The sequence below is a fragment of the Lacerta agilis genome, chromosome Z (assembly GCF_009819535.1).
Source record: "Lacerta agilis isolate rLacAgi1 chromosome Z, rLacAgi1.pri, whole genome shotgun sequence".
Lineage (NCBI taxonomy): Eukaryota > Metazoa > Chordata > Lepidosauria > Squamata > Lacertidae > Lacerta > Lacerta agilis.
The window spans coordinates 16,982,304-17,002,663 of NC_046331.1; the positions used below are offsets into that span (position 1 = coordinate 16,982,304).

Here is a 20,360-nt window from a genome sequence, read left to right on the forward strand (position 1 = left end):
TTTGCACTCAAATCTGGACACTGAATTGTACAGAAGGACATCTAGTCCAACCCCTGCATTGCAAAAGCTTTTGACAGACATGCAAGACAAACACTGGAAACTCACCAGGCCACGGGGTTGTCTCCAGATAGCACGGAAATGCAATTCAGATTCCCACACTGTCCTGGCCTGCAACTTCCTCTTCCCCAGGGGGGTGGGTGTTCTGTTTCTCGCTGCCTTGGCCAGTTCCCCTTTTGTGCCCTGCCTTGCTTGCCAGCTGGCCTTCTTTCCTTTACCCAAGACAAAGTCTCAGCGTGGCAGAGGGGCTGCTGGGCCACTCCCAGGGGGGTCTTTGGGGAGCCTCTGTTCAGAAGGTGAGTGGAAGTTCATTGCTTTGAGCATGGGAAAAGGGAAGAGGGAAACCGAAACCTCTCACACACATCTTTTTGGAGTGGAGGTTGCCTGGGGAAAGGAGAGGACATGGCTAGTAGCCAAAGGCTTTCTGAGATTTCTATTAGGACAGGTGTGTGGGAATATAGGAGCATAGGAAGCTGCCTTGTACTGAGCCAGACCCTTGTTGTCTACACTGATTGGCAGTAGCTCTCCAGGGTTTCAGGCAGGAAACATTCCCAGCCCTACTTGGAGATGCTGTTGGGGATTGAACCTGGAGCCTTCTGCATCTGAAGGCAGCCCTGTATTGGGAAGTTTTTAAATGTTTAATGTTTAATTATGTTTTTATATACCGGTATGTTGGAAGCCACCCAGAGTGGCTGGGGCAATCCAGTCAGATGGGTGGGGTATGAACAACAACAACCACAACAACAACAACAACAACAACGCGTGCCTATTTTCATCAGAGAAATGTTGGAAGGTATGCATTGTGGGTTTTTTTAGTAGTATTTTGAATTTGGCTTCGGGTTGCTGGCAGGGCTTGTTTGCTACATTTGGAAGGGAGGGAGCCTGTAGCTCAGTGGTGAAGCACTGGCTTTGCATGCAGAAAGTCCCAATGGGATCTTAGTGTAGGGCTGGGAAACACTCCTTAATTGAAACCATGGAGAGCTGCTGCCAGCCAGTGTCGAAAGCACAGAGCTGGCTGAGCCTAATTCTGAGTAAGGTAGCTTCCTATATTCCTATTTTTTTTCAAAACTGAGGAATAGAATCTTAAGTTGGTTTTAGGGGAAAGACTGCAGCTTAGGTGGGAAAGCACCTGCTTTGCATGTAGAACAAGAAACCTACACCAGTCAGTGCAGATGGACCAAAATAGATGAACCAATTCAGTCTGTATAAGGCAGATTCCTATGTTCCTATTTAATTCAGCCTCTTGTTCAGAACCACAAGGACTAATATTTTACAGAAACTTAAAATATAACAAACTGGAAATGTGAAGAATGGAAGTCAGGAAAACATCTGGAAGTGGGAAAAGCTAAAATTGCCATTTAGAATTGCTGAGTCAGGGGAGGGAGAAGGATGTCATTTGTGTCATAAGTCCACCTTTGAGGTCAGAAGCAATTTGGGGAAGTTTCCTGCTTGCTCTTTCTCTGCTGTTTTCTCCAAACATGCAAATCTAAACCAGGGTGTGGGTGACGCATCTTGTGGTTGTTCCTGATCTGTAGGTAAGGAAGCTGAAGCAGAAAAGGGCCAGGCTGAGGGTGTCCAACTCTGCAGGGGGAAGCCTTCTCTCTGTTTTAGGAGCTGTGTGTTTGTTGCTTTTTAAAAATACTTTTTATTAAAGATATTAATGGTTCACAAAAAATGTGCATTGTCTTTTTTCAAGTTGTATAGTCCTTTTTTACATTTGATGTGAGACATTATACATATAAAATAAATGAATAGAGAGCCTACATAAGTGGCACTGGCATAAAACCCCACATACATACATACTAAATATTAGTGTAGCTGCTAGGCAGGAGAACAAGAGCCAGAGAGGTGTGTATGAACTGAGCTGGAAGCAGATTGGAAGCTGGAGACACTGCTTGCTCCGTGCTTGATCCAAAACTGTGACTAATGGACCCCCAATGGAACTTGGCGCCTATGGTCTTTGCTCACCTTCATTCCAATGAAACTGAACCCTGGGTGAGTGCCTGGAACCCTTGGAGTCTCAACGCGGCTCAGAAATTGGGGTGGCATATAACAATATGTTAGTTTTGGCCATAATAGATAGTGAAAAATTACATGTAGATTTAGCAGAAGCTGAATTGCAGCAGAACAGAAATGGCACCGTTTGTGACAAGTACAGGATGGAAACCTTATTTCGCTGACCTTCCAGGGCACATCTGTACCTTCCCCCAGCACTTTTGGAAGAGCGGAAGGCACTCTTTATTTTGCCCTCTGCCATGTCTGAGCCGGATGATGACAATGAAAGCTGCTGGAATAACTTGGAGAACTACCGTGTAAAGCTGATTTCAGTGGTTGACCCGTCCAGGATAACCCCTTACCTCCGCCAGTGCAAAGTCATCAACCACGACGATGAGGAACAGATCCTTAATGACCCCAGCCTTGTGATCAGGAAAAGGAAAGCAGGTAAATTTTCAATAGCTCACTCACCACTAGCCTTGCACATAGCTTCCCACAAAAAAAAAAAAATCACAGGAGTTTCCCCCTTAAACAGACCTACTATTTTCAGTACCATTAGACTACTGTTTCCTGGATTCTTTGGGGAAAGCCATGTGCTTTAATGGTATGGTGCAGATCTGCCCCTCGTCCCATGATCTGACTAGGTTTACTCCACTTGGGACTAGTTTACCTTCGAGATCACCTTACCCCACATGTGCCCACTTGACCACTCAGATCGGCAGAATTGGCACTACCACATGTGCCACAAAACACCTGTTCCACATTTGTAAGAACTCGGTCATTTACTGTGGCGGCATCTGTACTTTGGAACTCCCTGCCTATTGATACCAGGCAGGCAACTTTTTTGTACTCATTTCAGTTTTTGCTAAAAACATTTTTTTAGACAAGCCTGTTTAGATGTTTAGAAAGTGGGTGTAATTTTTAATCCATTTTAGTATATTTTTGTATGGTTTAAATTTATATTTATTTTCTTGTTTTATCTTTTTGAAAACTGTTCTGAGGTCTGATTGCTTTTACAATCAAGTGCTGTATAAATTTTATGAAATAAATAAATGAGTAAACCAGGCCAGTGTCAGGAATTTTTTTTGAGGTTCTGAGATACTCACAGCAATCCTGATTTATTTTATTAGGTAGGTGAGGGAATATACTTAACTATATTCTATAATAATAATAATAATAATAATAATAATAATAATAATAATAATAATAATAATTTATTGTTTATACCCCGCCCATCTGGCTGGGTCTCCCCGGCCACTCTGGGCGGCTTCCAACAAATATTAAAATACAATACAAAGTCACAAATTAAAAACTTCTCTAAACAGGGCTGCCTTCAGGTATTTTCTAAATGACAGGTAGTTGTTTATCTCTCTGACCCCTGATAGGAGGGCGTTCCACAGGGCGGGCGCCACTACCGAGAAGGCTCTCTGCCTGGTTCCCTGTAGCTTTGCTTCTCGCGGTGAGGGAACAGACAGAAGGCCCTCGGTGCTGGAACTCAGTGTCCGGGCTGAACGATGGGGGTGGAGACGCTCCTTCAGGTATACAGGACCGAGGCCATTTAGGGCTTTAAAGGTCAACACCAACACTTTGAATTGTGCTCGGAAACGTACTGGGAGCCAATGCAGATCTCTCAGGACCGGTGTTATGTGGTCCCGGCGGCCACTCCCAGTCACCAGTCTAGCTGCCGCATTCTGGATTAATTGCAGTTTCCGGGTCACCTTCAAAGGTAGCCCCATGTAGAGCGCATTGCAGTAGTCCAAGCGGGAGATAACCAGAGCATGCACCACTCTGGAAAGACAGTCCGCGGGCAGGTAGGGTCTCAGCCTGCGTACCAGATGGAGCTGGTAGACAGCTGCCCTGGACACAGAATTAACCTGCGCTTCCATGGACAGCTGTGAGTCCAAAATGACTCCCAGGCTGCGCACCTGGTCCTTCAGGGGCACAGTTACCCCATTCAGGACCAGGGAGTCCCCCACACCCGCCCGCCTCCTGTCCCCCAAAAACAGTACTTCTGTCTTGTCAGGATTCAACCTCAATCTGTTAGCCGCCATCCATCTTCCAACAGCCTCCAGGCACTCACACAGGACCTTCACCGCCTTCACTGGTTCTGATTTAATCCCCCACATGTGTGGATTAACAGACAAAGGGATCTGTTTACTGCTTACGTTTAAAAGTGCAGGGCAGGGCAGAGTTTTAGGCAGTTTAATTGAAAGCATAGGAATTAGTCATTAGGCTGATCTCCCCCTTTGTTACCCTGTTTATCAAAAAAACAGGTTACAGATTGAAAAGTAAGCTTAAAACATATACCGGTAGTTTACTCACAGTTAAGCATTTGCTGTTAGTAGCAACAGCATTAAAAGTACATGCAGATAAAATACTTGTGTTTAGAGCAGAAACAGCTTCAGTCATGTGCCTCATGCTGGATCAAGTGGAGGCACATCCCCCTTAATGGCTGGTTGAAGAGAGAGGGGGAAGAAGCAGCAAATACTTTTTTCTTCTTCTCTCCCAGGAGAGGAGGGAAAATGTACCAATTACATTTCTATGGTCTGAGTCTGCCTATCACCAATATAGCCCCTTGGTCTTAACTCATTCACATGTGAACTAGCTAGAATAGGCACTGTTAGATTTGACTACGTATCCCCTACACATCCTCCAACCTAGTTTTTGATACCTTAGGCTAAATATCATTTTCTTCCATGTTTTTTTCAGGGGTACTCCTTGACATTCTTCAGCGGACAGGTCAGAAGGGCTTCGTGGCCTTTCTTGAGAGCCTGGAGCTCTACTATCCTCACCTCTACAAGAAAATCACAGGCAACGAGCCCACCCGGGTTTTCTCAATGATTATAGGTGAATATAGTAAATTTTGCTGGTGGGTTTAAACACCCTTCCCTTGCCTATCCGTGATCGCTAATAGGTGAGAGATGCTGATCCTGGCAACCCCAAAATGACATGCTGAGAGTATGGGGTTGATGGAATGCTATTCATGCTTTGCAGAGGGTTGGGCTAGATGACCCTTGACTGCCTTTTCCAACTCTACAATTCTATTTCCTCCCCACAGACACAGCTGGGGAGTCCAGCCTGACCGAGCTGCTGATGAGCGAGATCTCCAAGCTCCAGAATGCTGTGCGTGAGGAGCGGCGGAAGCTCCAGGAGACGGGTGTCCTGCTCAGGGCCAAGGAGGATGTCATCAGGGAGATGAGGGTGCGGGACAGCGTCCTGCGCAAGCACCAGGAGCGGGCCCACAAGATGAAGGAGGAGCGTGACAGCCTGAGCCGGGAGCTCAAGTGCTGCAAGGACGAGAACTACGAGCTGGCCATGCGCTATGCTCGGCAGAGTGAGGAGAAGAATGTGGCACTCATGAAGAACCGGGACCTGCAACTGGAGGTTGGTAACCATCTTACCATCTGTGGCAGCTGAGGAGTGGGAGTAGGGTGTAGGAGTTAAAGCAGAGCAGGGCAGGGAGAAAAGGGTTGGTTCTTGAAACGTGGCTCGGGGTGATAGAGAAGAAATGCATCAATGGGCATCTGCAGGGATTCTTCCAGGCTACATGATGCTTGGGAGTCCCTCCTGATTCTACAGTTCTATGATTCTGTCACCTCAAAAGGTGGCCGGCTCTCCTTTGCTGGAAGTTTTAAAACAGAGATCGGATGACCATCTGTTCAGGATTCATTCTTTTTTCAAAATAAGATTTTATTGAAGATTTTTCATAATAAAAAAATATAAAATAAATGAAATTAAAACAGAGAAAGAGAAAATGAAACACAGAGTCCTCTTTCAAAAGTAGTTCTTAACCCTTGCCTCACACAGAAAGTGGTGAAACCTCCCAGCACTCACCTGGGAGCTTTCCTTTCTGCTCCCAGTCTCTTATTCTGGGAGGTCTTCCCTTCCCTACATCTCACCATCCATTACCTACATGTGTGTGCAATCTTTGGACCCCCAAAATGGCTCAAAGCAGAGGACACCAAAAGAAAACAAAAAAATAGAAAAAAGGAAAGAAAGAAAAGAAGAAGAAAAATAAAAAGGACTTCCAATTTTCTGTCAGTTATGTAAAATAATTTATTCAAAAATTCACTCTAGAATGACATCCAACTGATCTACTTTCTGTTGGGCAAAATTTTCTCAATCTTCTGACTGCAATGTCTCAAATTAATTCATTTTCCTTTTTACACAAAAAGCCCAAAAGGTGCTCTCTAATTTTTGTTGTTAATAAGTGTCAACAATGGTTTTTCTCTACTCAAACATATCAACTTTGTCTCCAGTGTTTAACCATATTAAACAATAAGTCTTTCCATCTTTGTTCACACAATAGTCTCTCTGCTGTGCTCATATATTAAAATAGCATTCCGTAGTTCTTCCCTTGCTATGTATGTATTCATTAATTCATACCCAGTTCTGTACTGCCCATTCTCATTTCCTGTTATATTTGCTGGGGTTTTCCATAATGATTTTAAAATGACCCTTCCATTCTTTTCCCAATAAAAAAACCAGAGGTTTGATAGCTTTTCCCTCGGAATTTACTCCAAGTTGTACACAAGAGTCCTTTCTCTCTCAGCTCTATCGCTGCCAGCTAAGGATGTCTTTATATCTCTGTATCCAAGGTTTCATTCTACTCCCAAAACATCTCAATTCAACCATCTGTCCGGGATTCTTTAGCCATGATTTCTGTATGGCAGGAGGCTGGACTAGATGACTCTTGGTGGTCTATTCCAGCCCCACAATTCTATGTATCCTTTTCGTCTGTCCCCCTCCATGGGCTTTGCTTCCCTCTGCTCAGATTGACTGTCTGAGGCACAGCCTGATGAAGGCAGAGGATGACTGCCGCCTGGAGAGGAAGCACACCCTCAAGCTCAAGCACGCGATTGAACAGCGTCCCAGCCATGAGGTGGTGTGGGAGATACAGCGGGAGAAGGAACTGCTCCTGGCTAAGAACAAGGAGCTGGAGAGCACCCTGCAGGTAGGCACAGTGCCAGGTAGGTAGGTAAATGAATGAATGAATGAATGAAAATGACAAATGAAAAGGGAGGGAGATCCCAGAGGCAGGTAGATCAGACCAAAGAGGGCTCATCATAGCCCAGCATCCTGCTCTCACAGTGGCCAAATGTCCCCGAGAACCTGGGAATCTGGAGGTTCTATAAAAACATAAGCAGAGCCCTGCCAGATGAGGCCAATGATGCCCATCCAGTCCAACATCCAGTCCTCACAGGGGCCATCCAGATGCCCCAATGGGAAGTCCCCAAGCAGGACCTGAGTGAAACAGCAACTTTCTGGTTGTTGTTTCCCATTATCCAGTATTCAGAGGTGGAGTGTCCCTGACCATGAAGGTTCTGCTATCAAAACAGGCCACCTTAAGAAAAACCTAGCAGCTGGACCAGGCCATCATAGCCCATCAGGGTTTCAGGTAAGGGATATTCCCAGCTCTGCTTTGGGATGTCACCGAGTATTGAGCCTGCAACATTCTGCATGCAAGGCAGATGCTCTTCCACGAAGCTACAGTCCTTCCCTTAAAAAAATGAGATTCTAGTCCTCACAATTCAGAATGAAAGGCTGAATTAGATAGCAATACAGTGGACACTCGGGTTGCGAATGTGAACTGTGCGGGAGGCATGTTCGCAACCCGCAGTGTCACATCTGTGCATGCGTGGGTTGCGATTCAGCGCTTCTGCGCATGCGCAAAGTGTGATTTTGCGCTTCTGTGCATGCGCTGAAACCTGGAAGTAACCCATTCTGGTACTTCCGGGTTTGACGTGATGCGCAACCCGGAAATGCGCAGCCCGAAGCGTATGTCACCCGAGGTATGACTGTATAGAAAGCTGCCACACACATAGTCTATCTAGGCATCTTCTCCATGCCAGGCAAATACTCTGTTACTGAGAAAGATGGGCCTTACATGTATTTTTCTCTTTCTGCTCCAAGGTCACCAAGACAGGTGGTTCTGAGGATGAGGACATCTCCATTCAGGCCCTGCAGGCAGAGCGGACACAGATGCTGGGGGAGCACCAGAAGCTGGTCAACACCATCTATGACCTGCGCCAGATGCTTCGGCGGACAGAGGACAAGCGGGATAAAGTAGGTGGCTGGCTGGGGGCCCCTTTCTGGGGGTGTGGGGTATGTGTGTAGGGAGAGGAATGAGGAAGCACATGATTTGATACTACAGGTGCCACATAATACCTGTTCCACATTTGCATGAACTCCATCTTTAATGTAGCAGCTTCAGACATGTGTCAGAAGCTAACCTGCTGCATTTCTACCCATATTTTTACATGCATTTCTTATTGTGGTTGCATAGGATAATGCATGACTGTGTCCTCAAATAAGTAAGTAAAGCATTTATTTCATTGCAGGAGGGATAAAAGGTGGATCAGCTGCTTCATGCAGCTTAACTGTATAAATGAGGTTTAATAGCCCATTCCTATGCTTCACTATGGCTGAGAATTAAATTCTGCTAGGGGGCTTTCTCCTGTCAGAAAGTCTAGGCTTGCCCCATGCTTTGGAATATGGGCTTGCATCCATTTTCCTTTGATGTTAACCCACACATCTGGGGCGCCAGAGGATTAAATATAATCAATATATCTTCTTAACAATTTCCATCATATAAATAACAGCATTTAAATACATATATGAACAGATTTTATCCTGAAATATGCATTTCAAAACACATTCTGGTACATCCCCCCCAAATAATGCTCCAGAATATGAGGAAGTGCAAACTGCAAATGATATTTAATGTCCCAATCCACATATTATTCTGGTGTGTGTGCAAATTCATAAAACTGTAGAGTTGAGAAGGACTTCATAGAGTCATCTAGTCCTACCCTGTGCATGCAGGAATTCCAACAGAAGACTGGTTGCCATCCAACCTCTGTGGCACAGGAGAAATCTCTATTGCTGGCCTTCCAATGCCTTCTGTACTTGTGTTGGCAGCTTGTGGAGGAGAAGGAGATGCTGGAGCTGAAGTGTGCATCCCTGCAGAACGATGCTCAGATATACCAGGACCGCATTGAGGTCATCCTGAAACAGATGGAGGAGGTGGCTTCTGAAAGAGATCAGGTAGGGGCTGCCAGGGCAATGTCCCCTTGCACCTCTCCACTCAAAAAATGGCCAAATACCCTTAAGAAGCTAGGAATCAATATACACTACCTCTGGGCCTGGAGGTTCCATAAGAACGTAAGCAGAGCCTGCTAGATCAGGCCAAAGAGGCCCACCTATCTCAGCCTCCTGTCCTCACAGTGCCAACCAGATGCCCCAAAAGGAACCCTAGAAGTAGGACCTGAGCACAAAGCCCTTTTCCCTCCTGTGGCTTCCAGCAACTGGTATTCTGCCCCCAAATGAACAATAGTAATTGTAAGTCTTTTGACATTGTTTTTGATGTGTTTTGGATTGTTGTAACCCACCTTGGGACCTTAGGCGTAAGGACAGGTAATCAATCAAAATAATGTTAATAAAAATTAATGAAAGAATATTTTACTGTGGTTTTTTTCACTCAGCTGGCCTCCTTTTTGAGGAAGGGCGTAATAATAATGTTACATGCCACCCCAATCTCTGAGTGGTATGAGATTCCAGGGGTTCCAGGTGCATTTACCCGGGTCTGTTTTTCCTTTTGGCTATTGAGGCACAGTGGAGACCGGTGTTTTTATGATATATTGTTTTTTTATACATATATACAACCTGGGTCTAGATGGAGAGAGTTCTGAGCAGTCACATTCCTAACTCATAACAACAATAATAATCATAATCTTCTCTCCACCCACCCACACCTTGCTAGGCCCTCCTGACCCAAGAGGGATTCCATAAGCAGTTCTCCAAGAGCCTGATGGACAAGGATCTCTACCGGAAGCAGATTCGGGAGCTGGGCGAGAGATGCGATGAGCTGCAGCTGCAGCTCTTCCAGAAAGAGGGGCAGCTGCTCAGCACTGAAGCCAAGTTGAAGAGGTTGCACCTCGACCCTTCGGCATTGGTAGGCTAGCTCTTCCAGGCACTGCCTCTGGTTGGTGTGTCTCTATCCATGAGCCTGTTCCCTTCCACCATGTTAAGGGGAGGCAGCAATGCTTCTGAATATACCAGTTAAGACAGGATGCTGGAATAGGTACCCCCACTGGCCTGATCCAACAGCCTTTTCTTAAGTAGGTACTGTTTCTCGAGACAGCAGAACCTCCTTGCCCATGGGCAGTCTGCCTCTGAGTACCAGTTGCTGGGAATTGCAGATAAGGAGAGTTACTGTAACACTTGGGTCCTTCTTGTGGCTTTGCCACAATAGGTACCTGGTTGGCCACTGTCTGAACAGTATGCTGGACTATATGGGCCCCCTTTCATCTGATTCAGCACCCAGGCGTTTATTATGTTATTCCTCCAACTGTTGGGTATCTCAAGTGGGTAGAGTGTTGTTGTTGCGCTCAGGTCCTAGAATCATGGAACTGTAGAATTGGAAGGGACCCCAAGGGTTATCTAGTTCAACCCTGCTTGTGGGCTTCGCATAACAGGCACCTGGCTGGCTACCATGAGAACAAGATGCTGGACCACATGAGCCTTTGGTCTGATCCAGCAGGCTGTTCATGTGGATGTCATTAAAAGGGATCTACACAAATTAATGGAGAACAATGGTTGCTGGCCATGATAGCTGTGCTCTACTTCCACTGTCAGAGGCAGAAAGCCTCTAGGTGCCAGTTGCTTGGAAGTGCCAGTGGATGTGCTACTGTTGGAAGTGCCAGTGGATGTGTTTCTGCTTCCAGCCTGACACTTGAACCACTACCCCAAACCCTCAGAATGCTTGAAAATGTACCATACTTCAGAGTAACTGTTCATTGAATTAGGTCCTGGAGTGCAATTTAACACATTCCTCTGATGTGGTAGCTGCATCCTCTCCTGCCCTTCATGTCTCAGTAACCTGGATTGTTGGGGAATTGACTGCTGCAATCTTCTTCTTTCTTCTTTGGCGATCACTCATAGCTGAGTAAGATTGTCTTCCATGAACATGGTCTTAACAGTGAGTCTGTGAGTGACTGTGGAGGCCAATGTACCCTATGTGGCCCTTGAGGACTGCACAGAGAGTTCCAATGGCACAGCCTGCAACCATTGAGAGGCATAAGGGGATACTCAGATTCTGCCTCAGTGCCCCTTCCTTCCTTCCCTGCCTACTAACCCCTCACCAAGGCTGCAACCTCATGCCTAGGTCTGGCCCATGCATGAAGCGGGGTGAAAGAGGTGCCTTAGGTAGCAGAAGTCCCCAAGGTGGTGTTCCATACATACCCCACCTCCTCAACTCCCTTCTCTGCCTTCGTTGCTGGAAGAGAAGCAGTGCTAGCATTGGCACTGGCGATTTCCGGTGAGATGTCATGGAGCGTGAGTGTTGTCGTGAGATTTTGTAGTGGCAGTAGTGAGTGGTGTGACAGCCACATGAGACGCGTCACACCTGTTCATGCTGTACTTTCTCTAGAAATGTGCGCAATTTAATTCTTCCCACTTCCTAACCTTTTACAATGATCTTGCAATTCCAGACTTCAGATTTCGAAGAATCCTCCAGGAGCTCCCAAGAAGTGAGTTGTGATCAATGTTCTTGGCTCAGTGCCTCTGCTGTTCTGTTGTCATTTGTCTGCTTCATTTGGGGCTGAGGGTCAGGGTCAGGGGTCCGGTTAGCACATAACCTTTAACTGACTGGGGTGAAAAACCTCCAGCCCACCAAGCCTAAATATTTGGCCAACAAAATGGTTTTGGCAGATGCCTTCTGTTTCAACTTTCCAACACCTGCTGAAAACTTCTGCATTCCATCATGCTTATGCAGGGAATGAATACATCTTTTTATGATTTTAACCTATTTTATGCATGGTTTTACGTATAAATGTTGTACATCTTTTTCTGAATAGCTGTATATGTGTGTGTGTGTATATATATCTATATCTATATCTATATATATTGTTGTTCAGTCGTTCAGTCGTGTCCGACTCTTCGTGACCCCATGGACCAGAGCACGCCAGGCACACCTATCCTTCACTGCCTCTCGCAGTTTGGCCAAACTCATGTTAGTAGCTTCGAGAACACTGTCCAACCATCTCATCCTCTGTCGTCCCCTTCTCTTTATGCCCTCCATCTTTCCCAACATCAGGGTCTTTTCTAGGGAGCCTTCTCTTCTCATGAGGTGGCCAAAGTACTGGAGCCTCAACTTCAGGATCTGTCCTTCTAGTGAGTACTCAGGGCTGATTTCTTTGAGAATGGATAGGTTTGATCTTCTTGCAGTCCATGGGACTCTCAAGAGTTTCCTCCAGCACCATAATTCAAAAGCATCAATTCTACGGCGATCAGCCTTCTTTATGGTCCAGCTCTCACTTCCGTACATTACTACTGGGAAAATAGTAATATATATTGGTGTATATATATATACCAATAAATGAAATTATGCCCACTTGTTCATCACCTGACATCAGGTGGAGGATGTGGTGCCAAATTCAAAAGAGAGGGTGAACCCATTTCCTTTTCTGTCAACAAAATCCAGGCTAGGAGCCCCCTAATGAGGCACATGACAGACCACTGTGAGAACAGAATGCTGGACTAGATGGAGCCCCCTTTGGCGTGATCCAGGTGCAGGGCCCTTCTCATGGAAGTCTTTTGTGAGCACAGAACTTACGTGCCCAGGGGAAGTCTACTTCTGAATACCAGTTGCTGGGAATCACAAGGGGGAGAGTTGCTATTGCACTTGGATCTTGCTTGGGGGTTTTCCATAATGGGCATCTGGTTGGCCACTTTGAGGACAGAAGGCTGGAGCCCACTTTGGCCTGATCCAGTTGCAGTATTAAATTCCTATGATTCCTAAAGGGAGCTTCCATGGACAGAGTCGGTATACCCTAGAATGGTGGCTACTACTTATCTTTGGGATGTATGTTTGGCAATGTGAGACCATTATGCTGGATTAGATAGGCCCCCTTTGGCCTCATCCTGCAGCCAGGGTCTTCTGAAGTTTACAGTTTTGTTGTTGTTGGGCAAACAAATGTGGTCCTGAGCTGCAATGGGATTACTGTATTAGTAGAGAGGACTTCTTCAAGGGTTTTTTTTTTGTATGTACGGTATGTATGTATGTATGTGTGTGTGTATGTATGTCACTGATTAACTGGAGGTCCTTGTGCTGAAGTTCTGTGAAAATGTACCTGATTCTGATTGCTTTTGTTTTCTATTTTCCTTCATGGGTAAAGAATAAATCAGTGTTGTTCATTTGCATGCAGAGGCTCTTATTTCCCATTCTCGAAAAAGATTTTTTAGAATTGGAAAAGGTTCACAGAATGACAACCAAAATAATCAAGGGATAGAGTGACTTGCCTATCAAGAAAGGTTGAAGCATTTGGGACTTTTTAGTTTAGAGAACACAGGGATATCCAAAGAAGCTGAATATTGGAAGATTCAGGACAGATAAAATAAAGTCCTTCTTAGTTAAGCTGTGAAACTCACTCCCCCAGGAGGCAGTGGTGGCCACCAATTTGGACGGCTTTAAAAGAGGATTGCGCAAATTCATGAAGGAGAGGGCTGTTGATGGCTACTAGCCATGATGGCTATGCTTTCCCATTCATGGTTGGCGGCAGTAATGCTTCTGAATAGCAGTTGCTGAAAACTGCAGGAAGGGAGAGGGCTCTTCTACTCAAATCCTAGTTGCTGGTTTCTCTTTGGCATCTCATTGGCCACTGTGACAACAGGATGCTGGCAAGATGGGCCACTGACCTGACCCTGCAGGCTCTTATGTTAACTCTCTTTCTCCTTTCCTTGCATGAAGCTTCCTCCCCTTGGAAACCCGGATGAAGACATGAAAGGTGCAAACAAAGGCAAGTTTTTCCAAGGGCTGCTGGCCTTGCTCTCTACTGCTTAGGTTGCTTCTGGTATCCCACTTCATAAATGCTTCTCTCAGCCAGGGCTTGCAAAACTAATATGGGGACTACAGTGCCAGCAGCTTGCATTTGCAACTCAACAGACAGTTTTAACCAAGGATACCACTTTTTGTGGCCATCTCTGCCACAGTTGAGACAGATAGCAATGCTTCTAAAAACCAGGTGCTGGAAACCACAAGAGGGGAGAATTGCTTTTGCACGGGTCCTGCTTGCAGGGTTCCCACAATGGGCATCTGGTTGGCCACTGTGAGAACAGGAAGCTGGACTAGAAGAATCCCCTTTGATCTGATCCAGCAAGGCTTTTCTTCTGTTCTTATGACTGCATTGTTTCTACACTCCTGTCTTGCTTGAGGTGGGCATCTGGTTGTTTACTGGGTAAAAGAGGCTGGGCTGGATAAGCCTTTGGTCTGTTTAGCAGCCAGGATCTTAATATTCACAAATGGGCAATACAGTGGCTTTACATATGCCTATCTTACACCAGAAAACCCTGGATGCACATTGGTACACTAGGCTTTAAATTCTGAACAGCAAGTACCGGTAATAGTTGGTCAATAAAATTAACCCTTTTCCTTCTCTCTCTTTCTCTATCTCTCTGCAGAATCCTCCAACCAGCAATTCAGCAAAATCCAACTTCTTCCATCCCCAGGGGTATTTTATATTTTCATTTGTATAATATATTTATATACCATATGTTTTAATCTGTTTTGAGACTATTGCTGTTTTAGATTTTCAAAAGTCTAAAATTATTGCTGTTAATTTTCCTTAGTGACACTGTTACACGCCACTCCAGTCTCCACAGCAGTATAAAATTCCAGGGGTCCAGGCATTTACCACTTGTACACCCATCAGGAGTTTCAGGGATTCCAAGCTGCTCGCCAGATGCCAAATTCTGGGAATGGATCTAACACAAATCACCTTTCCTGATGCTCCTCACTGTAACCTACCTTGAGTTTAGCTCTAGCTGTGGAGGAGCCTTCCATGCAAATTAGCAGAGTAGCATGGCTGAAAGTAATCTGGCCCCAATTCTGCTTTGTGTTTCCAGGAAAGCAGTCCACTCGATGGGGAGGTGACAGAGAAGGGGCGCCGGCGAATGAAGGACAGTTTTGAGCATTACCGGAGGTAAAGCACACATGCCTCATACGCTTGCCTAATGCAGACCCATCCCCAGGGCCGTCTTAGCCATAGAGGCTAGTGGTGTGGGAAACCACGGCGCCACGTTCTGGAGGGCGCTAGGGAAGAGGTGGAGGCTGGATGCGGCGCCTCCCAGCATCAGCTCACCGCCCTCGTCCGCCTCCGCCATGCCATGCTGTGCCCAGAGCCTCCTTTTGGGAAAGCGTGCCATTGCGGCTGCCCCCTCCCCAGCATGCCCCGCGCCCTCCCGGGATGTGCGCCACGCCCCCATGCAGCCAACGAGCCAAACCCGGCACACAAACATGAAGTGCAGTAAAGTGTGCGATTCTGGGAAATGTGGGGAGGGGGCGCCAGAGGGATCTTTGCACCACGGCGCCGGATATGCTTAAGACGGCCCTGCCCATCCCCATGTTGCTGCTACAAAGTGCAGGAAGGAGAAGAGCCTGACTGCTGAATCAGGCTACTTAATCCAGCATCCTGTCCTCACAATGGCTGACCAGATGCCCCAACAGGAAACATGCAAGCAGGATTTGATGATGATAATTTTATTTGTATGCCGCCCATTTGAGTGGGTTGCCCCAGGTACTCTGTGCTGCTCCCAACAGAATAATAAAAACACGATAAAACATCAAACATTAAAAACTTCCCTAAACTTCAGATGCGTTCCCCCTGCCCTGTGTTGTCCAGCAACTGGGATTCAGAGGCATTGCTGCCTCCAGCAGTGGAGACAATGCATAGTAATTGGGGCTGCTAGCCATGGATAGCCTTATCCTCTGGTCTTCCTCAATCTATTTGGCAGAGAGAGACTTGTGAGAAATGAGATGAGGTGACCACAAACCTCTGGGAATGGTTAGTAATAATCAGGCTGATTTTGATTAATCATGGACTTTTATTTATAACTAGTGGGTATTATGCCCGTTAAATTAACGGGCGCTAGGACACCGCGTCACGCTCGGCTGCACGATCTCGAGCCGCGGGCGGGGCTGCGAGAAGCGAGCGGCGCTGTTGCTGGGGAGGGGGAGGCGACGTCGACGCTCTCAACCTGGTCTCTTCCGCGCGCCCAGCCTCGCAGACACGCCCCCTCGCTCTCGTCCCCGCCCCTTCCCGCTCTCACGTCCGGGCATTCCCTGGCTGGCTTGCCGCCTCCTCGCTTACTGACAGCCAGCCGGCCCCGCCCTTCCTTCCTCCCTCCCTCCCACCTTCTCCTCACGCCGACCTTTCCCGAAGTCTCTGCGCTCCAAGTCCCAACGGCTGTCCGTGGGGCACATGCGCAGTAGCGCAATCCCATGGACACAGGGACTGGACGCAGAGACACTTGCACTTTATTATAGTTGATTGCAGGGGCTTAGGCTACCTTGGGGTCCCTTCCAACTCTATGATTCTATGAATTCATGGAGAATAAGGCTACCAATGGTTACTAACCTCAACTGTTGGAGGCAGTAATGCTTCTAAATACCCCCAAGTTCATGGGAATCCCAGAAGTTGCTGCACTCAGATCCTATTTTCAGGCTTCTCATTGAAGCACCCAGTTGGCCACTGTGAGGAAAGGATGCTGGATTAGATGGGCAAGTGACCTGATCCAGCTTCAGCTCAGCTCCCCATGTGTTCTGGAATAATAGAACTGTAGAGTTGGAAGGGACCCCAGGGTCATTTAATCTAACCCCCTGCAATGCAGGAATTGCAACTAAAGCATCCCTGGCAGATGGCTATCCAACCTCTGCTTTAAAACCTCCAACCAAGGAGAGTCCAGCACCTTCTTTAGACTGAAGGACTGTGGGCACTCATGCTTCCAAAGGTGGAAACAAAATAAAAAATAAAAAACTTCTTTTCCTTTCAGTAGCATCTTAGAGACCAACTAAGTTTGTTCTTGGTATGAGCTTTTGTGTGCATGCACACGAAAGCTCATACCAAGAACAAACTTAGTTGGTCCCTAAGGTGCTACTGGAAGGAATTGTTTATTTTTTATTTTGTTTTGACTATGGCAGACCAACACGGCTACCTACCTGTAACTCCAAAGGTGGGTTAGGACACCAGCACCTCCTTCAGAGTTTGTTGGGTTCCAACTCCCATCAGCCATCACAGAGATGAAGGGAACTGTAGATCAGCAACATCTGAGGCGCAACAAGTCCCCATCCCCCACACTTTAAACAAATTTGGACCTTAATTTTGCAGAAAGAGGGCCCTGAGGAGAGCACAGAAGGGCAAGTACTACACCGTGGACTGGGAGAACACATCAGGCAGTGACAACACAGATACTGAAGGCTCCTGAGGGTGTTTGCTCTGCAGAAAAATAAATTGTGGATCCTGGAGGGCCTGTCAACAACAAGGTTTCTAGTTCCCACACAGGGCATTTATAGGTGACTTTTTATGAGCTGTTAAACTGATTCACTTGTAGGAAGATTAGACACTGGCTCTTTAGTGAGCTTTCACTTTGATTTGTTTGAGGGGAGGTTAGATGTTGTGTCAAAGCCAAGAATGATCATCTCACACTTTCCACACACTACATTTTCCTTGTAGCAAAAAGTCCAGTCTTTTGGGGGAAGTGGGTGTGATCTGCAAGAGCTCCAAATCAGCTTTCATTTGCACCATCTGAATTTGCTGGTACATAACTGAAACCCCACCACAGAAAGTTGGACCCAAGATGGGTGGAATATAGCACTTATGGAACACTTAACTCACCATCAGAGGGTGATAAGAGGAATTAAAAAAGGAAGATGGGTTTGTATGGTCTTGATTTATTTTTTTTATTAACAACAGTACAGCGATTTCCCTTCTGCTTCAGTCACATCAGCCAGTATGGAGAAATTATCTAAATGTTCTAGATGAGAACTTAACCTGTAATGTAATAGATTTTACAAGTCTGCTTGAATGCCATATGAATTACTGCATTCAAGACAACATCTATACATGCTTTAAAATTTAATAAACATTAATTTTTAAAATGATCATTTTAAAAACAAACATCTGGACATGCATTTGTCCTGGAAGACTTGGTAATTGCTTGGTAGCTGCTTTAACATTTTTCAATATAGTTTGTAAAAAACCCAAAAAAAACCTGAAGCTCACCTGAAAATGGTAATGCCTGACAGCATTGTTGGGCCTACACTTGGTGACAGCTCCACCACAAAAGGGACTGCGCACCAGAAGGCTCACACAGGCATCACAACCTTCAGGAGAGATAGCCCAAGGCAGGAGCAATCATAGTAAAATATGGTTAAATCTGATCCCTACCTAAGCTTGCCACATTCTTCTGCTTTAGCCCTGCTGTTCTGTTGGTTCATGGCTGTCATTCAGTTGTGCTGAGTTCACTGTTTCAGATCATTGTCACTCTTTGAAAGTCACCCTGGGAAGGACAATGCAGAAGGATTACATTGGAAAAGGTACAAATTAATAACATCAATATAGTATGTGGAGCTTGCCTATAGATAAAGGAACTTCCCATACACAAACCATTCATAGTTTAATTTATATATAGATCAGTCTTGTCAAATATGTACAATAAAATGAACTTAACATTTCCTTTCTGTTTGACTTTGGAAACTGTCAGTTAAACTCTACTTATTGTCTGTATAAATATGGATTGTGGCTTTGGGTATGATACTGTGGGTTTGAGGGGGCAGTCTAGATGAAGCCCTGAGGCCCCTTCCAATTCTTTGGGTTCTGTGCATGGTGAGAGTTGGAATTTAATGGAGGAGGCTGCTGAACTGTCAGATACCGGTAAGTTTCTTTGTAACATAATGACCTTAGCTGGCCACTTCAGTGTCCTCATCAGCATCCAAAAGAATAAGCTCCATTTCCAGAGCTGCAAGCAAGTGATAGGGCTCTCTAGTGACCTGGCTAAGCCTGGCAGGACAGCTTATTCTATGGCATTAATTCCTTCATGCACTAAGTAGACTTAAGCATTTGGTTATACGAGGCTGGTTATCCCACATTTTAAAAATCTGCTCTGAATCTTCCAAGGTTCAGCTTCATGGGATGAAAGGTCAAGGGTTTGTTTGTGCCCACAGATACCCTATATTCTGAACATGACCACACCCATTGATGGGGCAACTCTGCCAAAACCAAGAAAGGTAGAAATCCCTGTGCTCAAAGGAGAAAGCACATTTCAAAATCAGACATGGTGAGCAACAGGGGTGCCAACTTGAATAAAAATTTATTTGGGGGGGGCAGGTACGTAAGCCCTGCCCCACATAATCAATCACATGACGTCGTGCACGCACACCATTTGAATGGCAATGCCCATCAACTTGGGGGGGGGCAGTAGCCCCCTCAAATATTTTTTTTGGCAGGCCACAGACCCCTCAGCCCCTAGGAGTTGGCTCCTGTGGTGAGCAACTTGCTGCTTTGGCCACCAAGAAGTATAGGATTTGTCATTACTCTGCACACCAGCATCCATATATATGAGCCCCAGATTTACAAGAGACCCCAATTCAGAGGAGAGAGCTCTTGTTGCGGGAACCACGGAGAAAAGCAGCTTTGCACACAAAGGAGTCTAGCCTGGAACGTTGCATGGTGTTGGACTCTACCTCTAGGGTACCTTCCAACTCTGCAATTCTGTATTTCCTGCTTTGTAGCAAGGCAGGGGACAGTACCCTGCCACACACTGATCAAAAGCACCATTTTTTTAAAAAATGGAAAAGAGGTTTTAGCTCAGTGGGAGAGCACCAGCAGCATCACCAGGTGGAGCTGGTAATAAATCCTCTGCCTGAAACCCCGGATACATTTAATAAATCATCACCACCAGTGTGGGCAATATTAAGCTAGAGGGGCCAGTATTCTGACTAGGTAAAAGGCAGTTTCCTATGCTGATGTTTAATTAAGCCCTTTATTCAGCATGAGGACTGGAACCTTGGTTTCTTCTTTCTTAAAGAGCCACAGCATAGCAGTAGTGAAGGTCCCAGGTTCAGCCCCTGCCAGTCGGTACAGGCAATGATGAGCCAAGGGTCTGACTCACTCTAAGGCCGTCCCTATGTACCTACTTTTTTGCAGCCTTTTAACAGAACAGAACTGTGAGGACTAGGCTCTTGCTATATTTTGGGTGGAAGGGTATGGCAGCATCTCCAAGTAAAACTGGGAAATACCCTTATCTTTAACCCTGAAGAGATGCTGCCAGTCAGAGTAGACAATACTGAGTTAGATAGATCAACGGTCTGACTTGCTCAAAGGTGGATTCCTATTTAATTGAGCCCTCTGTTCAGAACGATGAAGACTAGAATCTTGCTTTATTCCGCAATAGCATCTCTACCTAGAGCTGGGGAATGCCCCGGAGTCCGAAATCCAAGACCAGCTATTGCAGATTTCAGCCCGTGTGGCCAA

At 46.0% G+C, this 20,360-nt stretch overlaps 1 protein-coding gene and 1 long non-coding RNA gene across 3 annotated transcripts; one reads left to right on the forward strand and one right to left on the reverse strand.

Annotated features, from left to right (window-relative positions):
• The first annotated feature begins 226 nt into the window (after positions 1-226).
• CARD9 (caspase recruitment domain family member 9) lies at positions 227-17,788 on the forward strand. Of its 2 annotated transcripts, XM_033137935.1 has the most exons (13): positions 227-353; positions 2,246-2,499; positions 4,762-4,899; positions 5,111-5,436; positions 6,827-7,006; positions 7,966-8,118; positions 8,974-9,099; positions 9,815-10,006; positions 11,544-11,582; positions 13,802-13,850; positions 14,512-14,561; positions 14,956-15,032; positions 17,217-17,788. In XM_033137935.1, exons 2-13 carry the CDS (start codon positions 2,313-2,315, stop codon positions 17,311-17,313), a joined length of 1,614 nt encoding a protein of 537 aa, XP_032993826.1. In that variant the 5' UTR covers positions 227-353; positions 2,246-2,312; the 3' UTR covers positions 17,314-17,788. The 2 variants fall into 2 exon arrangements, with proteins under 2 accessions (XP_032993826.1, XP_032993825.1); XM_033137934.1 differs by lacking the exon at positions 9,815-10,006 and having other exon boundaries at positions 296-353.
• On the reverse strand, positions 17,780-20,303 carry LOC117040264. The gene is made up of 3 exons (XR_004425833.1): positions 20,024-20,303; positions 18,276-18,387; positions 17,780-17,879 (listed from the first exon to the last, which is right to left on the reverse strand). It is a non-coding gene; the product is annotated as an uncharacterized LOC117040264 (long non-coding RNA).
• Positions 20,304-20,360: the final 57 nt, after the last annotated feature.

Excerpts from the sequence above, each read along its gene's own strand:
- CARD9 (XM_033137935.1), top strand. The coding sequence starts at position 2,313 with ATGTCTGAGCCGGATGATGACAATGAAAGCTGCTGGAATAACTTGGAG. Across the intron at positions 7,007-7,965 it reads AGCTGGAGAGCACCCTGCAG|GTCACCAAGACAGGTGGTTC; the intron begins GTAGGCACAGTG and ends TTCTGCTCCAAG. Across the intron at positions 9,100-9,814 it reads TGGCTTCTGAAAGAGATCAG|GCCCTCCTGACCCAAGAGGG; the intron begins GTAGGGGCTGCC and ends ACACCTTGCTAG.